Here is a 26,041-nt window from a genome sequence, read left to right as displayed (position 1 = left end):
AGATTATGCAACCTGTAGAATTTTTTAAACATTGCCTATGGAGATTTTTGAGGGTAAAAGTTTGACGCCATTCCACGAGCAGGCGCAATTTTGAAGCGTGACATGCTGGGTATCAATTTGCTTGGCGTAACATTATCGTTCACAATATAAAAAAGAATTGGGCTAACTTTAGTGTTGTCTTATTTTTTTTATTCAAAAAAGTGCGCTTGTAAGACAGCTGCGCAAATACGGTGTGAAAAAAAGTATTGCAATGACCGCCATTTTATTCTCTAGGGTGTTAGAAGAAAAAAAAACAATATACAATGCTTGGGGGTTCTAAGTAATTTTCTAGCAAAAAGAAACTGTTTTAAACATGTAAACACCTAAATTCCAAAACGAGGCTGGTCCTTAAGTGGATAGGAGATGAGAGATCGTGGTTCCCAGCTCGTAGGAACTCACGATCTCTCTCTCCTCTCCTCACAGAACTGGGATGTGTGTGTTTGCACACACGTCTCTGTTCTGCCTCTCGTGCCCGCAATCTCTCGTGGACGGCGGTCATCGAGACTGCCAGTCACAAGCATCGGCACCCCCGCTGTGCAGCGGGCGCGTGCGCGCCTGCTATTCCGCTTAAAGGGACTGATGTACAGCTACGACGGTTCGCGGGATCATGCCGACCTGCCGCAGTATAATAATAATATGACGGCGGCTGGTCGGCAAGTGGTTAACTAAATGTATGTATAAATATTCAGCAGGGAATGTAGAGCCCCACAACACATCCAAAGCTCAACTATGGCTATCTCACCAATAAAGCCTCCAATAAATATGGGAAAATTCCAATCCCAATAGACAAAAGTCCCTCTATAGCACATGATCTCTTAGTAAAGCTTTAAGGTTTTTTATTAACAATCACATGATATAGGAAGGAAAGTTTACATTAAGTTATAATTACATACAGTATACAAAAATTGACTGCAAATACATAAGAGAAAAATATAGTAAAGTTTGGCATCTTGGTAAAATAAATAGTGAAATTAATTTTTCCAGTCTTCCCAGATAGATAATGAAGTGTCATTTCATATCAGGTCATTTCAAATAAACCAGTTATATCCAGGGAACATTAATCATTACACTTCCTTTCACAAATTTGATCTTATTGCAAGAGAAGCTGGCTTCAAGCTGTAGATTTCCTCTTTTAAATGGAACGCAGTAGATCCTTACAAAGCCATTCCGCCTCGGAAAAATCTGGTCCATGCTGAAGAAAAAGGACAGAAATAATAATAATTTTTAAAAAAATAATACGTTTTCCAATGTTGGAAAGCAACAGATGCATATACATACTTCCAAGTGTTGTGTTAACAAATGATATATTTTGTAGAATGCAGGTTATTCTGTAATTCTTGTTCTGTTATTGTGGAAGGGGTGACACACAATAATATGTGCTGTTTATATGATAGGGTCATTGCATTCAAATCTGATATTTCATGCTTGGGTAGATGCAGATAGACTGAATCACAAGCCAGTTGCTGATATCCAGACTATTAGGAGACCCCCTGCACATGAGTTCTCTGTTCTGGTGAAGTGGTGAGTTATGCCACGTACACACGACCGGTTTTGCCGTCGGAATAAACTCCGAAGGTTTCTCCGATGGAACTCCAACGGAATTCCATTCAAGTGGTCTTGCCTACACACGGTCAACCCAAAGTCCGACCAAAGTCCGACCGTCAAGAACGCGGTGACGTACAACACGTACGACGGGACTAGAAAAAGGAAGTTCAATAGCCAGTAGTCGATAGTTCCCGTCTCGTACTTACTTCAGAGCATGCGTCGTTTTTGGTCCGTCGGAACAGCATACAGACAAGTGGTTTTCCCGATAGGAATTGGTTCCGTCGGAAATATTTAGAACATGTTCCATTTCTAGGTCCGTCAGAATTTTCAAAAAAAAGAAGTTCGATGAGACCTACACACGATCGGAATAGACAATGAAAAGCTTCCGTCTGACTTTTTCTGACGGACATTCCGCTCGTGTGTACGCGGCTTAAGAGGAAGTGCCATTCTTACTGCTGACTTTTGCATTTTTTAAATTTATATCAAATGATAGAAAAGGCAGTAGATATTAAGATATTTCCTGATTTTACAATAGCACTGAGGGCTGGCAGAAGTGCTTCATGGCCAAAGCACCAATCTCCCCCAAGTTTCTAAAATAGTGTCAGGCAGTTTAGAGCATGAATTCAGGTCTAATAACTGACACACTTTAGAAAATTCTTTCATTTGTTTACACCAGAGAACCTTTGATATTTTTTGGGGCCTTGGGAAACCCCTGGTAAAACCAATTCATTGGGGGTCAGTGGTAAAAGCGCCCCTCACATTGGTGGCTGATGGAAGGAACCCCCCCCACCCAGGATGGAGAGGGATTAGAACACCTGTCAGGTTTTTGTTGCTGTCTGTGGTCCTATTAGTAATATCCCACCTCTTTATTTGTCCTGTTTACTGTTATCATTAATAGTGAAATTAAATGAAAAATTCCAAACTTTGTGCTGTCACCAGATCAAGAATAGAGGGGAAATGTGATGGGGACGACCAGGGATTTCCTCTCAATTCCTGTTTTGGCGATGGGACAGAAGGTGAAAGGAAATCTCCCCACTAGGACAACAAAAAAAACTGAGAGGTGTTATAACCCTCTCTTACTCTATTCAAAACGAAAAGAACACGTTTTGCCTTAAAAGTGGTATTAATATTATAGTGACTATGACAAATGACAGCTGGGCGGGACATTCGCCGATCCGGTTAGACATCATATGACGTCCTCCCGGATCATAGTTTGCATGCGTCCGCGCTGCGGCGCAATCTGTCACAGCCGATGACTGATCAGTGTACTCGCCCGCTGCCGGTACCATGTGACTGCTGTAGCCCATTACAGCAGGTCACATGGCAGTTGTAAACAATGGATGGCTTCCTTTCATGCCATCCATTCTGTACAATTGTGTTGCTAGCTGTGATTGGTCACACTGATCACATGGTACAGACAGGGCCAATCACAGCCCATCTGTACCATGTGATTAGCTGTGACCAATCACAGCTAATCACAAAAAAACTAGCTAAATGAATCAGTTTCTTTCAGTAAAAGTGGTTGCTTACACCAGTGAAATTCACTGGTATAAACAATCATAATATGTAAAAAAAAAAAAAAGAAGAAAAATCCTGATCACTTGATTAGAGTAGTACAGTGTTACTATTGTAACACTGTATTGCTCTGGTCACAGTATGCACACAAATATGTAAGAAAAAATATATATTATTAGTTTTTTAGCAAAAAAACCTAAAAAAACCCCCCCAAAAAACAGTGTTGATTAAAAAAGAAGTTCTATTTGTGTGAAAAAAAGACACCAATTTCATATGGTTACATGATTACATTATAGTTATCACTTTTTCCATGGCTCTGAGATGTTTATCATCCTACTTATCACTCCCCGCACTTCCTCACTTTTCCACATACACACACACCCACTTCTCCATCCCCCCCCACTCCCACCTTTTTTCCCCTCCTCTCTTTCCTTTTCCCTTTTCTATTCTTTCCCCCCCCCTTCCCCCTCATTTCTTCCCTTCCCCTGTTCCAATCAAACCCCCCCTTCCCCCCCTCCCTCCCCCTTCTTCTTTCCTTTTTTTCCCCCCTCTTTTTCCTTCCCCCCTGTTTTTCTCCCTATCCCATCCCACCCTACCTTCACCTCCCAACAACCCCCTACCACCCCCAACCCCCCCCCTCTATCCCCCCTCTTCCCCCCTTTCCCTTTCCTCCACTTCCCTTTCACATCCTTCCTGTCTCGGTCACCCCTTTATTTCACTTATATTATTTTTACCATTTTTACTAAATTTTACACAACCCCGTTGGTTAGATTCCAGCCCTAAAGCTTCTTTGGAGCTCCCTTGGCGTCCCTCCATGTGCACTACCCTTTGACGGTTTTTCGTGACCTGACCTTGAGGCGCAGATGAAAGATCCTCATTTGGGTGAGCGATTATTGATGGGTATGGTAGCTGACAGCCTATTCTTCTGTATTACTACTTTTTTAATATGAATTTTCTGTATTGTATTTCCAGTCCATGCAATGGTTTTAATTTTAATTTTGTTTTTGGTTGTATGCAGTGCTACATCTAATTGCTTTTCAAATATCCCCTGATGAGCCCTTAGTTGGCGAAACATGTCGGGACAAATATTCCATCATTTGTTTTGAATTTTAGATGTATTCATGTACATGTGCACATCATTTTTATCAATCTTTTATTATGTCTTGTATGTAACAATAAAAATCTTATTTTTTGTACCGATCATGGATTGAATTTATGTATATTTTTCTCTTGCTGGCACCCTAAAAGTCCCGCCAAATAAATCCCCCTTTCCTACAATTACGTACAGGGATGTTGGTGCCTTTTTCTCTTTCTTGTCACTGTCACCTACCCATATTGCTACTTTCCATATGGGTACAGTGTTGCATGACCGTGCAATTGTTATTCAAAGTGTGACAGCGCTGGGTAAAAGTGCCGGGATTGAAGTAGTTAAACCCAAATGCAAACTTTAATTGTATTTAATAGTATTGCAACTTACTATTTTTTAGATGTGGTGGCTGCATTAGTCTTCTTTTTTTTAGGCTTTCTTTCTTTTATTTTTCACCTGTTGATCTGCCCAGTAAGTCTGTTGTATTTCAACAGAGCAAGCTTTCCTGCAGATGTAGCAGCTTAGAGTGTTAAGACAAACCATTTACCACTGACAGGGGTGCTTACAATGATCAGCTTTTATTTATTTATGTGAAACCCTCATCCCAAAAGAAAAAAACTGTTGCTGTAACTGTTTGTGCAACTGCAGTTTTAGTTGAAGTTTGGCTTTAATTTGTTAGTGTATCTAAATCTGCTAGTACATCTAACACCCAGATTAACAATGCTGCTGTCCAAAGGTGCCCCTGTGCTCCTTCATCCAGAGTGGGGGGCACTCTAATACAGGAGGTGCGTTACTGGCCAGATCACCAGGTGAAAACAGAGGTAAAAATGCCTAAAAAAAAGGAAAAAAATGCAGCCACCACATTTCATGACTGGTAAGCTGCAATATATTACATTACATATTATGGTTTGGGGTTTATTCCAGCTTTAATTCTGCATGAATTACTCTCTCTTTTGCTCTGCTTGATAATAATGATATTTTCAGGATCATACTTACTGTGTTGTGATTGGGCCATCTGGAAATAGCCCTGCCCCTTCTGCAGTCATAGTGCAGTTACTTAGAACTTCATTAAAAGGGTTGGAGAAGGACAGGATTACACTCAGAGGCTGGTTGAGTTTTGGATTACCATAAATCTAAAGATTTAAAAAAAACAAAATGTTAAAGTTGACTTTCAAGCCTGCATGAATACATTGTGTTTTGTCACAATATACTGCAACAGTATAATGCTTCCTAAAAGATCTACCTTTTATTATTGAAAAGCAGTGCTTGAGCTCCAGTCAAGCAAACTTGTCTAGGCTAATGTATTCCGACTACTGCAGGAAGCATATCCCCAGTCTTCCCTTCTCCAGGGATCACTCAGACTGTGCATTGTAACTTTGCTCTAAAGTAAGACACTTCAGCACGGGCTGATCTCTGTTGACTATGAACACAGCCGAAACATGTCCAGCCACCAGGATTTACATAATTGTGTCATTTTCAATCACCATCTCAGTCTACGAAGTAGATGGCTGATCAAAGATGCTCTGTCCTTTTGGAGAAAAAAAGCAGATGTAGGTGTTGTGAGGGGGAATACTGTGTTCTTTGTTGGAGGTAATAGTGTGAGTGCAAGGGGTTGAATAATAGAAAATTTGCATGGCCAATCACCCAGTGATAGTGCATGCATATTTGTTTTGTGCGAATGGGACAAAAAAAATATTTTGTTAATCCTTATCCTGTGCTTTTCAATTCTGAATCATTGCTTTTCAACAGAAAATACTGCACTTGGCCACTAGATGGAGGTATGTATCACTGGAGTTTCTTATAATATTAAGCACCATCTAGTGGCCAAATGCAGTATTTTCTATTTGATATTAATGCTTTACTGTACAATTGAAAAGCACAGGATATACATACCTCCCAACTTTTTGAGATGGGGATGAGGGACACCTATCAGCAAAAGTATGCAGGTTTAGGACACACCCCTTGCCACGCCCCCTTTAAAGGAGAATTGTACAAAAAAACAAGATTGGTTAAACCCACAAGTGCTTTTTTTTACCACTACTATTTCTTTATATTGGCTTTCTAAATTTACAAATGCAGCAATTTAGAAATCAGATGAAATGTTTAGCACTGGGAAACACTTTTTGATAGATAAAAAGTGCATTTTATATACATCTATATAGATCAGACCAAAGTGAGGGACAAATGAGGTGGAATGAGGGACACAGGGACATTGCTCCAAATCAGGGACAGTCCCTCGAAATCAGGGACAGTTGGGAGCTATGGGATATAGCATAATAACACAATCCATTTGTTTGAAACAAACAGTGTACGTTAGTTGTTATCATGCATACTACAGATCCCATAGTCCATCTCACAAGTGACGAAGACAGGGTGTCTATGATTCTTCATTGTTATAAAATTAAAAGTGATCCGCTGATCCATACACCTGTATATAAATACACAGACACTTATATATATGTAAAATGCAAATCCATCAAGTGTGTAAAAAATCAAACATACAATCCCCCTATGTCGGTGGAATAAGATTAACAGTCCAGAAATGAAGTGAAAAAAACGGGAAAACAATAGAATGACAAAAGTCCACATGAATGTGCTGTTCAATTAACAATTGTAATCTTTTAAACAATGCCTATCCTTAAGAGTTCTTCACACCATGTGTAACCACCACCATTGGCCGCTCACCTCTTATATTGACCTATGGTAAGTAGGTCTAAAGTGCTTGTCCCTTTACGGGCAATATCTGGATATTATCATACAGGATTTATATACCAAATGACAGCTACAGCACGGCCGTCCAGTTCTGGGATCGCGCTCCATTCTCGGCGGGGGGCATGCTCTGTGTTCCCAGTGTCCTCCGGGCACTGCCGAACACAGATTGAGGTAAATAGCCAATCAGCGGCTCTTTACCACGTGATCAGCTGTGTCCAATCACAGCTGATCACGATGTCAACAGAAGCCAGTTACCAGCTCTCTTCACCGCTCCTTCTCCCGCTTTCAGCGCGTGGAGGAGAGGAGAAAAGAGCAGAGAATTGGCTTCTGCAAAAGTGCTGCCAATTAGTGCCCACCACTGCTGCCAATCAGTGCCCACCACTGCTGCCAATCACTGCCCACAAGTGTCTCCTCATCAATGTCACCTATCAGTGCCCCCTACCAGTGCCCATCAGTGCCACCCACCAGTGCCCATCAGTGTTGCCTATCAGTGCCCATCAGTGCCACATATTAGTGCCCATAAGTGCCACCTATCAGAGCCTATCAGTGCCACCTATCGGTGCCCATAGTGCTGCCTATCAGTGCAGCCTCATCAGTTCCCATCAGTGCAGCCTATCAGTGCCCATTAATGCCGCCCCATCAGTACCCATCAGTGCAGCCTATCAGTGCCCATCAATGCCACCTCATCAATGCTGCCTATCAGTGCCCATCATTGCTGCCTCATCAGCGCACATCAGTGAAGGAGAAAAAATACCTGTTTACAAAATGTTATAACAAACTATGAAATCATTTTTTTTGGGGTTTTTTTTCAAAATTTTCAGTCTTTATTAGTTTATTTAGCAAAAAATAAAAAACCCAGTGGTGATTAAATACCACCAAAAGAAAGCTCTATTTGTGTGAAAAAAATGATAAAAAGTTTGTTTGGGTACAGTGTTGTATGACCGTGCAATTGTTATTCAAAATGCGACAGCATTGAAAGCTGAAAATTGGCCTGGTCAGGAAAGGGGTTAAAGCGCCCAATGGGCAAGTGCATAATAAACTCACATTTTGGAGTGCACTAGATGCTAGTGCACAACAGACAAGTAAGTAACATGTGTAGAAAACTGCCCAGCGGTACACTACTGCTGAAGGCTGCAGCTTGTGGATGGATAGTCTTGACACATCCCCTTAAGGCTGTAGTCTACCTCTCTGTGTGATGTCAAGTTAGTTCCTCGTTCTATTGCTGTGACACGTAGTGGAATAACCTACCTCAGCAGCTCTGCCCTTTATGCGTTACGCCACTAGCGTGGCTTCACTCTTAAGAACCCACGCTCGTGACGTAACGCGCAGGGGACAGAGCGGGCAAGGTAGGTTGCTCCACTATGTGTCACAGCAATAGAACAAGGAAAGCACTTGACATCAAACGGAGAGGTAAACTACAGCCTTAAGGGGATGGGTCCCGACTATCCATCCACAAGCTACATCCTTCAGCAGTAGTACCACTAGGCAGTTTTCCACATATGTTACTTGTCTGTTGTGCACCAGCATCTAGTGAACTCCACTGCTTGAGTTTATTATATGACGTTTTTAAATGCAGTTGTTTTTATGGTAAACACTATGATGGTCCATATATTTTACTTCTGAGCTTTCAATTGTGATATCTGCTGAGCGTCATTGGGAGAAAATAGACCAGGAGGAGATACGAGGCCGATCAGATCCTATCCAGATATTGCCTATAAAGGGACAAGCGCTTTAGACCTATTGCCATAGGTCAATATAAGAGGTGAGCGGTCAATGGTGGTAGTAACACATGGTGTGAAGATCTCTTAAGGATAGGCATGGTTTAGAAGATTACAATTGTTAATTGAACAGCACATTCACGCGGACGTTTGTCATTTTATGGTTTTTCGGTTTTTTTAACTTAATTTCTGGACTATTAATTTTGTCTCCCCGACACTTTTAAAACCGTAGTTTAGTGTAATGTTAAGATGTGGATATTAGAATAGTACATAGAAAAAGAAAAAACTGCCCTAGACTTAAATTGGTAAATAATAGAACCAGCAAAGGCAACAGCTCAAATGTAGGATACACACAAAATTGGACAAATAAAATGGAGGAGAGCTGTGCCAATAACAATATGTATATTAGTATTGGTAAAAACAATAGTCCATATAATTCAGTCCTTCAATGACACCACAGTGATATTAGAATGCATCCTTCTGTTGTCTGTACACATTAGGTAGTAATTGTAAGTTAGCTGATAATAAAAACCTTTCTCATTATTTACTGTAGATTAGACATTGCCAACTTTTCTGTTTGTGAGCCAAACTCCAGTAATAAAAGCAGCAGTGAGACACACTAAGCATGAATACTATGTAAATGCCTATCAATAAAATAATGTGTTATAATATTACCACACTGTTATTCTTTAATAAGATGTAAGTTATGCATTAATTAGCAATCTGCTTTATTGTATTTGGCAGCATATCCACCATTGTACATCAGTTTGTGATTTCTAAGAAAATATAGTAAAATCTCTTAAAACAAAGGTTACATGCCTACGTCCTTTGAAAATACAAAATTAGCGAAAATTATGCGTACAACTATACACAGTATATTTTATTTAAAAAAAGTAAATAAAATAGCACAACACTAGCCCACTAAAAAATAGATAAATCAGCATATATTTTCTGAATTTACTCCAGTGAGGAATAATTTAAAGTACATTGTAATCCAAAAACAATAATGTAATATATTGCAGCTTACCTGTCCTTATATATATAGTTACATAGTTGGTGAGGTTGAAAAAAGACACAATTCCATCAAGTCCAACCTATGTGTGCGTTTTTTGGTGAATATTACATTGTATATACCTGTATGTTGTGGTCACTTAGGTGCAGATCTAATAGTTTTTTTTAAATGATCTATGCTCCATGCTGAAACTACCGCCTGTGGAAGGGAATTCCACATCCTTGCCGCTCTCACAGTAAAGAACCCTCTAAGCAGTTTAAGGTTAAATTGCGTTTCTTCTCATTTTTGTGAATGCCCGCATTTCTTTTTTAATTCCCTTTTGCGGAAAAGTTTTATCCTTATTGTGGGGTCACCAGTACGGTATTTGTATATTGAAATCCCCTCTCAAGCGTTTCTTCTCCAGAGAGAATAAGTTCAGTGCTTGTAAACTTTCCTCATAACTAATATCCTCTAGACCCTTTATTAGTTTTGTTGCCCTTCTCTGGACTCTCTCCAGTTCCAGTACATCCTTCCTGAGGACTGGTACCCAGAACTGGACAGCATACTCCAGATGCGGCCTACCAGAGTCTTGTAGAGCGGGAGAATTATCGTTTTTTTCTCTGGAGTTAATCCCCTTTTTAATGCATGCCAATATTCTGTTTGCTTTGTTAGCAGCAGCTTGGCATTGCATGCCATTGCTGAGCCTATCATCTACTAGGACCCCAGGTCCTTTTCCATCCTAGATTCCCCAGAGGTTCTCCCCCCAGTGTATAGATTGCATTCATATTTTTGCCACCCAAATGCATTATTTAAAATATTTCTACATTAAACCTCATTTGCCATGTAGTTGCCCACCCCATTAATCTGTGCAGATCTTCTTGCAAGGTTTCCACATCCTAAGGAGACGTTATTGCCCTGCTTAGCTTAGTATCGTCTGCAAATATTGAGATTGAGCTGTTTATCCCATCCTCCAGATCGTTTATGAAGAAATTAAATAGGATTGGTCCCAGAACAGAACCCTGGGGGACCCCACTTTCCACACCGGACCATTCCTAGTACTCCCCATTTATCACTACCCTCTGAACTTGCCCCTGTAGCCAGTGTTCAATCCATGTACTCACCCTATGGTCCATGCTGACAGACCTTAATTTGTACAGTAAACATTTATGGGGGACTGTATCGAATGCCTTTGCAAAATCCAGATACACCACGTCTACTGCCATTCCTTTATCTAGATGGCATCTCACCTCCTCATAGAAGGTTAAAAGATTGGTTTGGCCCTTTCGCCCAGTCTATGCCTGGATCATTAAAATCCCCCATTATAATGACACTTCCCATCCTTGCTGCCAATCCAAACTATGATAGGAGGTCCGCCTCCACCTCCTCCCTCTGGTTTGGGGGTCTATAGCATACTCCCAGTATTAATTTCCCCTTGGTTTCCTCCCTTTGCAGCTCTACCCATAAGGATTCCATCTCCTCCCTTACTCCATTAGTGATGTCGTCCCTCACATTCACCTGTACATCATTATATAGATATACAGATATATGAATTATCTGCATTAATTTCTGTCTCAGTTTTTTTTTCTGATTTTTTTCAGCTGGTGATCCTGTGACTAATATACTTCCTGTCCCTGGGTGACCAGAGGGCTCATTTATACCTGCTTTGACTTTAACACACACTGCACCAACATGCTTTTTTGATGTGTATTTGATGCTTTAATAAAGCTTGGCAAATGCCGCGTGTGTTTTGATTTTCTATTTGTTTAAAGGGGCCCAGTAGATCCTCGGCTCAGCAGTACCCCCACTCAGCAGATCCCCAGCCCATTAGCACCCCTGTTCAGCAAATCCCCAGCTTATTAGTACCCTCATTCTGAAGAGCGCCTGCTCAGTAGTACCCCAAGCTCTTATTGATCCCCACCCAGTAGTAGGGATGGGCTTTATGTTCGGGTCGAACATGAGTTTGACAAATTGGGGTGTTCGCGGCAAATTCGAAAGCCGCAGAACACCCTTTAAAAGTCTATGGGAGAAATCAAAAGTGCTATTTTTAAAGACTAATATGCATGGTATTGTCATAAAAAGTGTTTGGGGACCTGGGTCCTGCCCCAGGGAACATGTATCAATGCAAAAAAAGTTTTAAAAACGGGCGTTTTTTCGGGAGCAGTGATTTTAATAATGCTTAAAGTGAAACAATAAAAGTGTAATATTCCTTGAAATTTTGTACCTGGGGGGTGTCTACAGTATGCCCGTAAAGGGGCGCATGTTTCCCGTGTTTAGAACAGTCTGACAGCAAAATGACATTTCTAAAGGGAAAAAAAAGTCAGAGCTAGTGCCGGATATAATGAATTGTCGGGAAAAAAAAGTCATTTAAAAGTGCTAGAGCTAGTGCCGGGCCGGCTATAATGAATTGTCGGGCCGGCAATACACATAAAAGTTCATTGATAAAAACAGCATGGAATTTTCCCACAGGGGAACCCTGAACCAAAATTTTAAAAAAAATGTGTGGGGGTCCCCCTAAATTCCATACCAGGCCCTTCAGGTCCGGTATGGATATTAAGGGGAACCCCGCACCAAATTTTTTTTAAAAAATGGCGTGGGAGTCCCCCTCAAAATCCATACCAGACCCTTCAGGTCTATTATGGATATTAAGGGGAACCCCGAGCCAAAATTTTTTAAAAATCATCCGTCGGAAAAAATCCATGGATTTTGTTGTCATAATGTCCGATCGTGTGTACGGGGCATTAGTGTAGCGCCAGTCTTATGGGGCAGACTGGAATGGGAGGCAAATTAGTCTAGCGGCCCCATAAAGCTGCCGCCCGCATACCGGAAGCAGTGTGGCCGCTTTATGGCATTCCGCAACTGTGGATCTTCCTCGCTGTGCTATATGTTTTCTGCTGCACCATTGCATTGGTTATATCTTCTTAGTCCTCTCCATCAAATTATCAGAAATTTGTGCTTAAAGTAGAACTATAGGCAACACTTTTTTTTTCATTTTGGATAGAATAAGGGAGGGTTATAGGCCATGTCAGTATATTTTTTTTACCATCCCTGTCCCATTTTAGAGATTCCCCTTCACTTCCTGCCCCATAGCCAAACAGGAAGTGAAAGGAAATCTATGCAAATTAAGGGAATCTATTGCCCCCCCCCCCCTGGCCCTCAGAACTAGTGTCCCCACTCGAAAATTTCAGGGTGGGTCTTAAACAGCAAGGGGTGTGGCTTTGACAGGAAGGGGTGGGTCATATTTTAATTAGAGGGTGCATGAGTTTAGTCAGGCCTAGAGTAGCACAAAACCTAAATACACTACTGGATGGGTTAAATGATGCTGATGACGGAGGACATCTTGTGATGGAACAAGAATATTGTGGGGCAAGGCACCATAGAAGAGATGAGTACTGCATTCAAAGCTGCTTTTTTTATTTTAAATGCTGGCTGCAGTTCCAGTGAAAGGAAAACTGCCTAATCGGGACACAGACAACAATTAAATCCTGACAGAGGTTTACTTTATTTTCCCCTGGAGAGCCAACCAGTAACACATTTCCTGTCCTAAAGGTAACAACACTCCATGTACCATAGGACAGGAAGTGTGTTAGAACTGCAGAAATCCTCCACTCTTCTCATCTTTATAACATAGGGGGGAGATCATAAGAAATTAGGGCACTGGATTTCTGGTGAAATCAGCAAGTGTTTTTACACATATCAATCCGATATAACAGTGTCTCTCAAACTGTGTGCCACGGGAGAATTGCAGGTGTGCCGTGGGATCTTTCATGTTGTGCGCCGGCGCCACACCACGAGGCTCCGTGGCTCCGCCAGCATAGTGCTGACTGTCTGTCACTCACTGAGCAAGTGTGCAGGCCTGACACGGTCATCTGTGCTGCCTGGTCTGTGCGCGAATTGGATTGGTTGATGCTCGCCGCCAACAGACCCCGCCAATCCGAATCGCGAACACGATTAGGCTGCGGCCTGGCTGCCTGCAGTGTGCCAGGACAGGCGCCGTGCCAGATGCTTCCAGCCAATAAGGTGCTGAGCACGGCGTGCCTCAACGTGACGTCATTCTCTCCCACCCACAACAGAGCAGAGGAGCCCTCAGTCCCTGGCTGTCCCACAAGGTGTGGAGCTGAGAAGGTAAGACGAGAAAAGAAATAGGGACAGACTTACTAGTGTGTGATTATATCAGCAGTAAATATAAGCAGCAGTCTTGTGTGATCCGTATTCCCTAATATTATATCAGCAGGAAACTATAATATATACAAAAGCAGCAGTCTTGTGTGATCCCCAATATCATACATCAGTGATATATAATATTGGGGATCATACACAGTGGCACAGTGGTGTAGTGGGTAGCACTCTCACCTAGCAGTAAAAAGGGTCGCTGGTTCAAATCCCAGCCATGTCACTACCTGACTGGAGTTTGCATGTTCTCCCTGTGCCTGCGTGGGTTTCCTCCCACACTCCAAAGACTTGCTGGTAGGTTAATTAGCTTCTGTCCAAAATTGGCCCTGGTACATGAGTGTGAGTTGGGGACCTTGGATTGTGGGCTCCTTGAGGGAAGGGACCAATGTGAGCGTGTGATGTATGTTTGGAGCTCTGCGTAAATTGACGGCACTATATAGGTACCTTAAATAAATAATAATGATAGATAAGCATCCTAATGAGACACGCACCCACACTCACTCAAGATGGACTGGTGTCTATTCAACCTTACTAACTATATACAAGATGGCTGCTTTTGTATATATTATATTTATTGCTGACCACAAAAATTGTTAAATCTTTTCAGGTGTGCCGTGAACATTTTTAGATCTTTTTTGTTGCACCGCAAGACAAAAAAAGTTTGAGAAACACTACTATATAACAAAAGACAATAGTATACCAAGGGGAAGAAAATAAGCAAAGTTCATTTTCAGGGTTTACATACAATGCAATGATATGTTAGAAAGAATAACAAGTTACCTAATCGCTTTTGTTAGTGTTTGTGTAATTGTATCAGATGCATAAAGATAAAAAAGGAGTGGCATGATATGATTACTTCTTTTATGAGCAAGATAATATCTAATGAAGCTTCTTCTGCAAGGTAAATAATATGTTTCTGACACGCTACTGGTCTGTGAGTTCCAACAGCTTTAATCTAAATTTACTGTATAATTATGTATTTTTTTGCAAACTCAGTTAAGCAATGCCTCTTAGAATGTATGTACACTAGGGATGTATTGATACCGATACTAGTATCGGTATCGGTGCCAATACCAGGCATTTGCACGAGTATTGATACTCAGCGGGGGGGGGGCAGGCAGCCTCACAGGTGACCGGTCCGGTGGTGGGGGGCAGTTACAAGCACCGATCTCCCTGTATAGCTTTTCTGACAGCCACTTCTCCTCCTCTCCCTCCCGCGGCTGCATTACTAAAAGTTATACAGGGAGATCGGTGCTTGTAACGGCCCCACCGCCGCACCGATCATCCCCGACTGTCCCGTGTCCTCCTCCAATGTCCTCCTCCCTCTCTCCGGGTCCCCAGCTCCCTGGGTCCTGCTCCCTCCCTCCGGTGTTCTCCTCCCTCTCTCCGGGTCCCCGGCTCCCCGGGTCCTCCTCCCTCTCAGCAGTGTCCTCCTCCCTCTCTGCTCCCCGGGTTCTCTGTGTCCTCCTCCGGTCTCCCCCTGTCCTGGATCTGTCAGGATGGAGAGCGGAGGAAGGAGCGAGTAAATCTGTAATTTAGCAGCTCCTTCCTTTTCTGAATGAATCACTGACTCTGTCCATTTATAACTCAGCATAGTAAACTGTGTTTACAATGTCTCAGTTTATAAATGGAGAGGAGCCTCTGTCTCCTGTCCATTCATTTTCAATGCAGCTGAGGCTGCTGAGAAAGAGACTGGGGGATCTGTGTCCTTAGTAGAGATGAGCTGAACCTCCTGGTTCGGTTTGCACCAGATCATGCGAACAGACAAAAAATTTATGCAAACATACGAACACCGTTAAAGTCTATGGGACACGAACATGAAAAATTAAAAGTGTTCATTTTAAAGGCTTATATGCAAGTTATTACCATAAAAGTGTTGGGGACCCGGGTACAAGGGACATGTATCAATGCAACATAAGTTTTTAAATGGACGTTTTTTCAGGAGCAGTAATTATAATGCTTAAAGTGAAACAATAAAAATTAAATATTCCTTTAAATATCATGGCTGGGGGGTCCCCTTAGTCTGCCTGTAAAGTAGTGCCTCTTTCCCATGTTTATAACAGTACCGCAGCAAAATTACATTTCTAAAGGAAAAAATGTAATTTAAAATTGCTCGCGACTGTGATGTCGGATCCCGGCAATATACATAAAAATCATTGAAAAAAATGGCGTGGGTTCCCCCCCCCAGGCCCTTCAGGTCTGGTATGGATTTTAAGGGGAACCCAGTGCCAAATTTTAAAAAAATGGTGTGGGGGCCCCCCCAAAATCCATACCAGACCCTTAACTGAGCATGCAACCTGGCAGGCTGCAGGAAAAGGGGGAGGGCGAGAGAGCGGCCCCCCTCTCCTGAACCGTACCAGGCCACATGCCCTCAACATGGGGAGGGTGCCTTGTGGTCCCCCCCAAAGCATCTTGCCCTCATGTTGATGGGGACAAGAGCCTCTTCCCCACAACCCATGCCCAGTGGTTGTGGGGGTCTGCGGTCAGGGGGCTTATCTGAATATCTGAAAGCCTTCTTTTTCAAGGGGGGACAGGATCTGGGGAACCCCTTGTTAAAGGGGGGTTCCAGATTCCGATAAGCCCCCCACCCGCAAACCCCCACAAACCTTGCCCGGGACCCCAAAGCACCCTTCCCATGTTGAGGGTCTTTTCCTGCGGCCTGCCAGGTTGCATGCTCGGATAGGGTCTGGTATGGAATTTGGTATTCATGGTTCCTGCAATGAACTGTAGCTCCCCAGTGCCGGCAGCACTCATGCAGCCTCAGTCCATGACACCACCATCATGCTTGACTGTAGGCAAGACACACTTGTCTTTGTACTCCTCACCTGGTTGTCGCTACACACGTTTGACACCATCTGAACCAAATACGTTTATCTTGGTCTCATCAGACCACAGGACATGGTTCCAGTAATCCATGTCCTTAGTCTGCTTGTCTTCAGCAAACTGCGGGCTTTCTTGTGCATCATCTTTAGAAGAGGCTTCCCTTTGGGATGACAGCCATGCAGACCAATTTGATGCAGTGTGCGGCGTATGGTCTGAGAACTGACAGGCTGACCCCCCACCCCTTCAACCTCTGCAGCAATACTGGCAGCACTCATACGTCTATTTCCCAAAGACAATCTCTCAATATGACGTTGAGCACGTGCACTCAACTTTTTTGGAAGACCATGGCGAGGCCTGTTCCCAGTAAAACCTGTCCTGTTAAACCACTGTATGGTCTTAGCCCATGCTGCAGCTCAGTTTCAGGGTCTTGGCAATCTTCTTATAGCCTAGGCCATCTTTATGTAGAGCAACAATTCTTTTTTTCAGATCCTCAGAGAGTTCTTTGCCATCAGGGTGCCATGTAGAACTTCCAGTGACCAGTATGAGAGAGTGAGAGTGATAACACTAAATTTAATACACCTGCTCCCCATTCACACTTAAGACATTGTAACGCTAACGAGTCACATGACACCGGGGAGGGAAATGGCTAATTGGCCCGAATTTGAATATTGTCACTCATTTTTGTTGCCAGCAGTTTAGACATTAATGGCTGTGTGTTGAGTTATTTTGAGGGGACAGCAAATTTACACTGTTATAAGAGCTGTACACTCACTACTTTACATTGTAGCAAAGTGTCATTTCTTCAGTGTTGTCACATGAAAAGATATAATAAAATATTTACAAAAATGTGAGGGGTGTACTCACTTTTGTGAGATACTGTATATACTAGACTTTATATATATATATATATATATATATATATATATATATATATATATATATATATATATATATATATATTCAAATACGCTGCCACTAACTAACCTGCCTGCCTAATCTAGCTCAAACTACCTCTGTCCACACACTATGTAAGCACCCTTATACAGTGTGGGGCGTGGACTTAGTCCCCCTGAGCCATGATTGGCAAAAGGCACCCTGCCTTTGACCAATTATAGCTCTTTCAGCAGAGCGTGCTGTATTGGCCAAAGCATGCAGGTCAGGTGCATGCTTTGGCCAATCATCATACAGCAATGCACTGCAATCTCGCAGTGCATTATGAGGCATTTTGCAGCTCTCGAATTTCCTGCGACTGCCCCATAATATTCGCTGTTCAGCGAATGTTCGACTCGAACTTACATTCGATTCGAACATCGAGCTCAACCCTAGCCCTTAGTCCCTTTCTGTGTCTCAAAGGGGAGATGTCAGGGGTCTAAACTCCTGATATCGCACCAAAGCCCCACCCCCAACAGGGCTGATAAAAAAAAGAATTGTAATAAATAAATATTTAAAAGTGAAAATTGTAAAAATAATAATGTAAAATTAAAAAACAAAACAAAAAAACACTAACACCGTCCACCCCCCCACAAAAAAAATTAAAGCATTGTAAAAAAATAATGACAAAATATAAATTGTAAAAATTAAAATTGTAAAAAATTTAAAAAAAAAATACTGATAGTAGTTCAGTGCCCATCAGTGCTGCATATTAGTGCCACTGTCACACGACATTAAAAAAAGTATCGGCATCGGCAAATACTTGAAAAAAAGTATCAGTACTTGTACTCGGTCTTAAAAAAGTGGTATTGGTGCACCCTAATGTACACCCTAAAAATGAACTTCTATAATGTGTTCCCTTTTGGTCTTTTAAATATACTATTAAAAGCATTTTATTATATCTGGACAATAAGCAATAAGAAAATAAAACCTGCTGACCATTAAATTGTCAGAAATTCAGAGCTGCCCTGTGTCCTGTGTACACTCCCTGTGTTATCTCAAGCAGTCTCTGTGCCCCCTAGTTGTTATCATGACTACAGAATGATGTTAACAGTATGATTGGGGGTGGGTTTGAGGAGTTTGGATAAACAAACCGGAGCAGGTTGTCATCACTAAGTCCACAAAAATGCTGTGTGCTGTCAGCCCGCAATAGGAAATTAAAAGCTGAGTCCATTTTTGGCAGCTCAACAGGTAGTTTGGAGGGTATCTAACCACTTGCATACTGGGCATTTTCACCCCCTTCCTGCCCAGGCCAATTTTTAGCTTTCGGCGCTGTTGCACTTTGAATGACAATTGCGCGGTCATGCAACGCTGTACCCAAACAGAATATTTATCATTTTTTTTAGACAGATAGAGCTTTCATTCGGTGGTATTTAATCACCACTGGTTTTTAATTTTTTTGCTAAACAAACAAAAAAAATGTTTTTTGTTGTTTCTGTTACAAAATTTAGTAAATAAGCAATTTTTCTCCTTTGTTGATGTGCGCTGAAGGGCAACTGATATGTGGGACTGATATGCAGCACTGATAGTTGCACAGTGATGTAGTGGATAGCACTTTTGCCTAGCAGTAAGAAGGGTCGTTGGTTCGAATCCCAGCCACGACACTAACTGCATGGAGTTTGCATGTTCTCCCTGTACCTGCGTGGGTTTCCTCCGGGTACTCCGGTTTCCTCCCACACTCCAAAGACATGCTGGTACGTTAATTGGACCCTGTCTAAATTGTCCCTAGTATGTATGAATGTGAGTTAGGGACCTTTGTAAGCTCCTTGAGGGTAGGGACTGATGTGAATGTACAATGTATGTAAGGTGTAAATCGACGGCACTATATAAGTACCTGAAATAAATAAAAATAGTTGGCACTGATGAGAATTAACAGGCATCACTGGTGGGCACTGGTGGGCACTGTTGGGGCTGCACTGATCACCAGGCAGTGCAGATGTCCCTGCTAAGGAATTCCACTTACATGCTCTCCTCTCCTCACGTGCTGTCAGCATGAGGAGAGTAATGCTGATAACCGGCATTTCCTGCTTACACTGTGATCAGCTGTGATTGGACATGTCATAGGCTCTTTGCCGTGATTGTTGATGCCCTGTGTCCCAGGGACACGACCATAGGCGTGCGCACAGGGTGTGCCAGGTGTGCCTGGGCACACCCTAATCAGTGCGCATTAGAATTATTGCTCTTTTTTTTAGGCAGTGGGGATGGGAACAGTTTCCCCTCTTACTGGCTCTGCCATAAGAGAAGTGCTTACGCACTTTTCTTTTACTGTGGCTGCAGGGAGATCAGTGTGCCTGGACCATATATACTGTACAGTATGTAGACACACACATGCATGTGTGTTTGAGCTTTGGGGTGCACACCCTAATGCAATAGGCTGCGCACACCTATGGACACGACTCACCACTGATCGCCGCAATGTGTGCCGAGAATGGGAGGATGCTGTATGATGTCCTCCCAGAACGAGAGTGCTCCCGCCAGTCCGTCATTTTACTATACAGCAGGCAGGAAGCAGTTAAAAGTATAAAACATGGGGAAATATGTATGCATTGCAGAGGTTTATTGCATGTGTCATATTTAAAGTGACTGTAAATCTTAATTTTTCTAAAAAACATAGCACCCTTGTCCTAAACAGGGGCTACTATGTCAATTTCGTTTTTTAGCTGGGCTTTGGTTAGTTCAGGCTGATTGTATAGTTTTTAACCTGGTTTTCACCCTAAGCTTAAAGTGGATGTAAACCCAATATCATCCTTTCTAAACTACTGCCAGAGGGGTTATCTATAAGGATTTACATGCCTCTTGCATGTATCTTTACCTGTCAAATGTCTCCCCTCTGTCTGTTATGAGAGCTGAAAAACTGCAGATTCTGTGGGCGGGTCTGTTGTCTGGAGCTCGGTGGGTGGAGTCGTGATGTCAGTAGACTCCCCGCCCACCTCTACACTCCCCTTGTCAATATGCATTTTCACTTGTGTATTTCTTCTGCTATGATCTCTAACATCCAATGAAAAGACAGGAAAATGCCAAATCATGCTGAGGTGTTGAACAGCCAATCCTTGGAGAGCTGCTGAAGAAAGGAGTGGGGGAGGGAATTAAAAAATAATGCATCTCTCTTAGGCTAATGCACGAGATGTAAATCACTTGTCACTCACAGCAAGGGGGAGGATTTGACAAAGTTTTTCTCAGTTTGTCAAGATTTATCTCACTGAACAAAAAAAGAGGATTGCTCAGAGCTGGATTAACTCTTTGTGGCAAGACTGGGCTCAAATGATAGGAAATCTTATACTCTACATTGTGATATATATATATATATATATATAAAAAAAAAAAAAAATTTCGGGTTTACATCCACTTTAAGTTGGTTTGTGATTTCTCACTGTCGCCAGTAGTTGTCACTGGTATCGCTGATGTCATAGTATGAGATTTCACAAACAAAATTAGGTTTTGAATATTTATATTTTCTTTAGCCAATCCAGTAGGAGGTTTATGCCACTGGTGCATGCTGGCATACAGGGGCGTTGCTAGGTCTACAAAAGATCTGGGGCTAGAGCCCATAGCAGCGTAGTAAAGAAAGTCATACGCTTGGGCGGGCATACACTTGTATATACAGTAATATCCCCAGAGAGCCGCTCACTTACATCAGGGTCCCCAGAGAGCCCCCTTACATCAGGGTCCCCAGAGAGCCCCCCTTACATCAGGGTCCCCAGAGAGCCCCCCTTACATCAGGGTCCCCAGAGAGCCCCCCCTTACATCAGGGTCCCCAGGGAGCCTCCTCCTTACATCAGAGTCCTCAGAGGGCCCCCCATTTACATCAGGGTTCCCAGAGAGCCCCCCTTACATTAGGGTCCCCAGAGAGCCTCCCCCTTAAATCTGGGTCCTTAGCCTCTGCCTTAAAATCAGAGTCCCCAGAGAGCCTCTCTCTTGCATCAGGGTCCCCAGAGAGCCCCCCACTTACATAAGGGTCCCCAGAGAGCCCCCCTCCCCTTTGGGGACCCCTGCAGAGACTCAGGGCTATTGGCCCCAGATTCGGGGCTATAGCCCCAAAACCCACCCCCTAGCGACGCCCCTGCTGGCATATAATATAAATATTTGGGACAGGCCATGTGCTCTCTTTCTTTTCACTAGCCTGTTTAGGGGCCTAACGTTTGCTGAAATGGTCCTCAAGCCTGGTCCGGAGGAAGCTGTGCCAAAGACCTAGAGGAGGCCCCTTGCTGGAGAGAGTCAGGAAGAAGGCTGGTCTCTCAGAAGGACCTGGTGACTCACTTAGAGGACACACTGAAATTAGGGAATGTGCTAACAGTGTTTCTGGGTTGGCTTTAAGGTTCTATCACTGTGAAGCTGAATATTGATCTGGAAAGTATGTAAGTGATCTGCGACAGTATCTGGGACCCCTAACCCTCACCTCCTTAACCGTTCTGTAATAAAATTTTAAGCCCTGGTTCACACCAGTGCGACTTTGAAATCACGCTACTTCAGCGTGATTTTAAAGCCATAGATCGGTACGATTTGCATTGGCGATTTTATTGCGGATTGCAACTTCATTTAACAGAAGTCAATGCAAGTCGCAATGGAATCACAAAAAAGTAGCGCAGGAACATTTTTCAAAATCCCTGCGACTTAAGTCGCAACAATATGAACGGTAATATACCCGAAAATAGGCTGCAACTTGCCATACGATTTTGAACTGCCAAATCGCATGACAATTTGGATTGGTGTGAATGAGGGCTTAAAAGACAAAAGTGCCTGGAGCCCAATATTCTTTCTTGGGCCAGGGAAAGCTAGAAGCTAGATCCCTCTGGAAGCTGGAAATCAAGGTGATAGGCATCGCAATTCCAGTGATCTCCACTAGCTTCTGGGTCCTGTGCTGAGTGGCTGCCCTGTTGCTCCCAAAACCTTACACATATTTTTTGAAAGTATATGACCTGTAGAAAGGAAAGATGGTAGTTGAAAATGTTTACGTTTCATATTTGCGCACTCGTTTTTCAAATATATATTTTCAGTAAAGAAAATTATAGATAAATGAATTTAGTGTACACACATACCTTGATATCGATACTAGGAAGTTCAAATATTATGTTCTTTGAGGCCAATTTGAGTTTCTGGCTCTTCAGATCTGTAGCTAAAACAGTGACCCTGATGTTATTTCCAGACCTTATATATCTTTCATAATGAAAAGGATGAAGCTGGAAACTTGTTTCCATGTCTAAAAGAAAAAGGAAATGAAATATTATCAAGCGTTTATGCTATTCTGCAGCCTGAAAAGGTTTATAATGCCACATGACCTATTTAATATAACGTTAGCCCAAGTTTCCAAAAAAAAACAAAACACAGCAATGTGTGAACCATTCAGTTAATAGACAACTCCTTGGTGTGTAATTGGTTGACAAAAATTGTGTTCAGGTCTGTCTTCTGGGATGTACAGTAATCATTGCCATCCTGGGCACTGTCATCTTGCCTCGTTCTCAGTAGAGAAAGTCAAGGCTGGCTGTCAATCACAGGTCATACCCAAGCATACCTCCCAACTTTCTGAGATGGGAACCAGGGACACCTTTTAGCAAAATATGTATTCAAAGGACACCCCCCCCGTCACGCCCCCTTTACGAAGAATTATACAAAAAATGATTAGTTAAACCCACAAGTGTTTTTTTTCACCACGACCATTTCTTTATATTGTCTCTATCGAAATCTACAAATTCGTTAATTCAGAAATTGGATGACAGGTTTAGCACTGAGGGGCAGGAGGCGGAGCCTAGAGAAGCAGACATGCATTGTTAGAGCTCCACACCGCTGAGGAGAGAAGAGAAGGACAAAGAGGAGCCTGCAGGCTCAAAAGGTATCCATTTGAACCTTTTTGCCCCAGGGAACAAACTGTGAAAGTTTGGGCAGGAAATATGGTACTGGGAGGAAACCGTGGCAGAAATAAAAATCACCTCACAAAGAGCTCACAGGCACTCACTGCAGCTGAAGCAGCTCCAGTCACCTCACAAGATACAGCATCAGGGCGCTCTCACAGACAGAAAATGTCACAGCAAGACTCTCCATTTGAGTCAGATACAGAACAAATCCTCTCACAAACTTCTCCACAAGCCTCCTCAGTATCCCCAGTAATGTTATTACAATTTGAAAAGATGCTTCATAAGGCTTTAAAACAAACCTCAGACCAAATAACAAAAAGCCTAACCAAAGAAATAAGAGAGCTGGGAAACCGCACCGCAGCCTTAGAAATAAAAATGGATGAAATTGAAATTACAACCCAAGAAAATATAACAGAATTGGAACAATTAAAAAAAGAGAATTTAATACTTCAAACTAAGCTCGAAGATTACGAAAATAGAGCCAGACGTTCAAACTTACGCATAAGGGGAATACCTGAAACTGTGACAGACCTGCAATCTACTATTACTGCTCTATTACAAGAACTAAAGCCAGATATCCCTATTGAACGTTTAGAACTGGACAGAGTACACAGAGCCCTCACAGCCAAAAAGAAAGATGGACCCCCACGTGATATAATCACAAAATTTCATTATTACAGAACGAAAGAACAAATACTAATTGCTGCAAGAGAAAAAAAGGAACTTAATTTTCAAGGACACAATTATCAAATTTTTGCTGACCTATCCCAACTTACTATTACTAAAAGACGATCCATGAAATCCCAACTAATGGAACTGCAACGCCACAACATTATGTATCAATGGGGCTTCCCCTTTTCAGTCAGATTTAACTACCAAGGTACAATTTACAGAAGCAGATCAGCAGATGAACTACAACAAACCCTTTTAAAATTAAATCTGACAGAACCCACAAGCAGCAACACTCCCACACGCAGAAGAATGGCATCATCTTCACCTTCAGGCAGCACCCAGAAAATTTCAGAACAAAATGAGAATCATCATTCTCACAAAAGAGGCCGTTATGCCACATCATCCATGGACCAAGAAGATTCAATGGACTGACATCCTAATTCCTGATATCTCTTCATTTATTATACTAAGAGAGGGTTCTCTATAAAAAACCTATATTTATAACTGAATGTAACTGCATTCTGATAGTCACACACTGTGTGGGATCATGTTACATTCCAGTTATATTTCTTATTACTTCTGATTCATATAGCCTTAGAATATATAAGTGAAATAAGGAAATTCTTGTTCAGTTATATATTATCAGGTAATAACAATAGATTTATTACTTTTTAGGACAAATATGTTCAATAATCCAGAAGTAATGGAAGCTTTTTCTTTCTTTTCTTAAAACAAATATATTATTACCCAACTAGTTCCTAGAATTATGTTTTTGTTTATTCTAATCTGAAGCAATACAACCTCAATTTTATGAGTTAACATATCTAAACAGTTACGTATGAATAAAATATGTAATTGTTTACTCTAAAAGGGTTAAAATCCCAAAATAATTCAAACTATCTTCATCAATACCAAAGTTATTAACAGTACCTTTCTAACTGAATTATTTAGCCTAGGGCAAGACTAACCATATACAACCACCCTGGAATAAATAATTTCAACAAAAACTATATTCTGCACTCCAATTAATGAAACATCATTTTGATGTCTTTTGACATAGCACTTCTCTCCTGTAAGCGGAAGATCCGTGTACCCCCATTAGCCCTCCTCATTCTCCCAACCATATTATGTGGGAGTGTGACGAAGGCACTTATTCCCCTGAGAGAGATATTTATTCTCTTTCACGGGTAAATTGTGATTACTTGCAAAAAATAATTTATACAATGTATCATCTAATCTCGTATGTTTTTTGTTTACTCTTTACTCCAGAATTCACTGGTTTCTTTTCTATCTATTCATCTCTTCAGTCCACACAGGTTGATCTGCGCAGTCAGCTCTGCATAACAAAAAGTAAGTCAAAACTATTTGATCTATTGCCATGGCACCACTGAATATACTTTCCCTGAATGTTCAGGGAATAAATGTCCCTCAAAAAAGGACCAAAGCCTTCAGTACTTTCCATAACAAGAAGGCTCACATAGTATGCCTCCAAGAAACACACTTCACCAAAGATTCTACTCCAAAATATATTTCTCCTTTTTATCAACAAATTTACACGGCTTCTGCCTGTACCAAGCAAAGGGGAACTCTAATTGCATTTCACCGATCCTCACCATTCACCTTATCATCAGAAATTAAAGACCCAGAAGGTAGATACCTGATACTCATGGGTTATATAATGGATACAGCAATCACGGTGATTTCCTACTACGCTCCTAACAAACAACCTACACCATTCCTCTCACATATATTACAAGTGATTAATACACACAAAATAGGAACAGTGATAATGTGTGGGGATTCGAACCAGGTCCTCCTCCCATTTCTAGATAAATCACCTTTTACACCATCCAAAATAACCTCTAGATTACCTTTTTCTCAACTTCTTTCCAAATACAATCTGGTAGATTCATGGAGAGAAAGTAACCCAATGAAAAAGAAATTCACTTATTTCTCGCACCCTCATCAAACCTTCACCAGAATAGATCAT

At 41.9% G+C, this 26,041-nt stretch overlaps 1 protein-coding gene across 1 annotated transcript in view; it reads right to left on the bottom strand.

Moving 5' to 3' along the window:
- Positions 1 to 854: 854 nt before the first annotated feature.
- The window catches only part of LOC141113456 (protein-glutamine gamma-glutamyltransferase 5-like), a 108,836-nt gene continuing 83,649 nt past the window's right edge, over positions 855 to 26,041 (bottom strand). The window contains exons 11-13 of the mRNA XM_073606556.1: positions 22,567 to 22,727; positions 5,183 to 5,319; positions 855 to 1,231 (exon numbers count right to left, since the gene is read on the bottom strand). Coding sequence (XP_073462657.1) covers positions 1,081 to 1,231; positions 5,183 to 5,319; positions 22,567 to 22,727 — 449 coding nt within the window. The 3' untranslated portion in view covers positions 855 to 1,080. The remainder of the gene's footprint in view (positions 1,232 to 5,182; positions 5,320 to 22,566; positions 22,728 to 26,041) is intronic.

Source organism: Aquarana catesbeiana, linkage group LG12 (genome assembly GCF_042186555.1).
Source record: "Aquarana catesbeiana isolate 2022-GZ linkage group LG12, ASM4218655v1, whole genome shotgun sequence".
NCBI classification, from domain to species: domain Eukaryota; kingdom Metazoa; phylum Chordata; class Amphibia; order Anura; family Ranidae; genus Aquarana; species Aquarana catesbeiana.
This window is presented reverse-complemented; position numbering and strand designations above follow the sequence as displayed.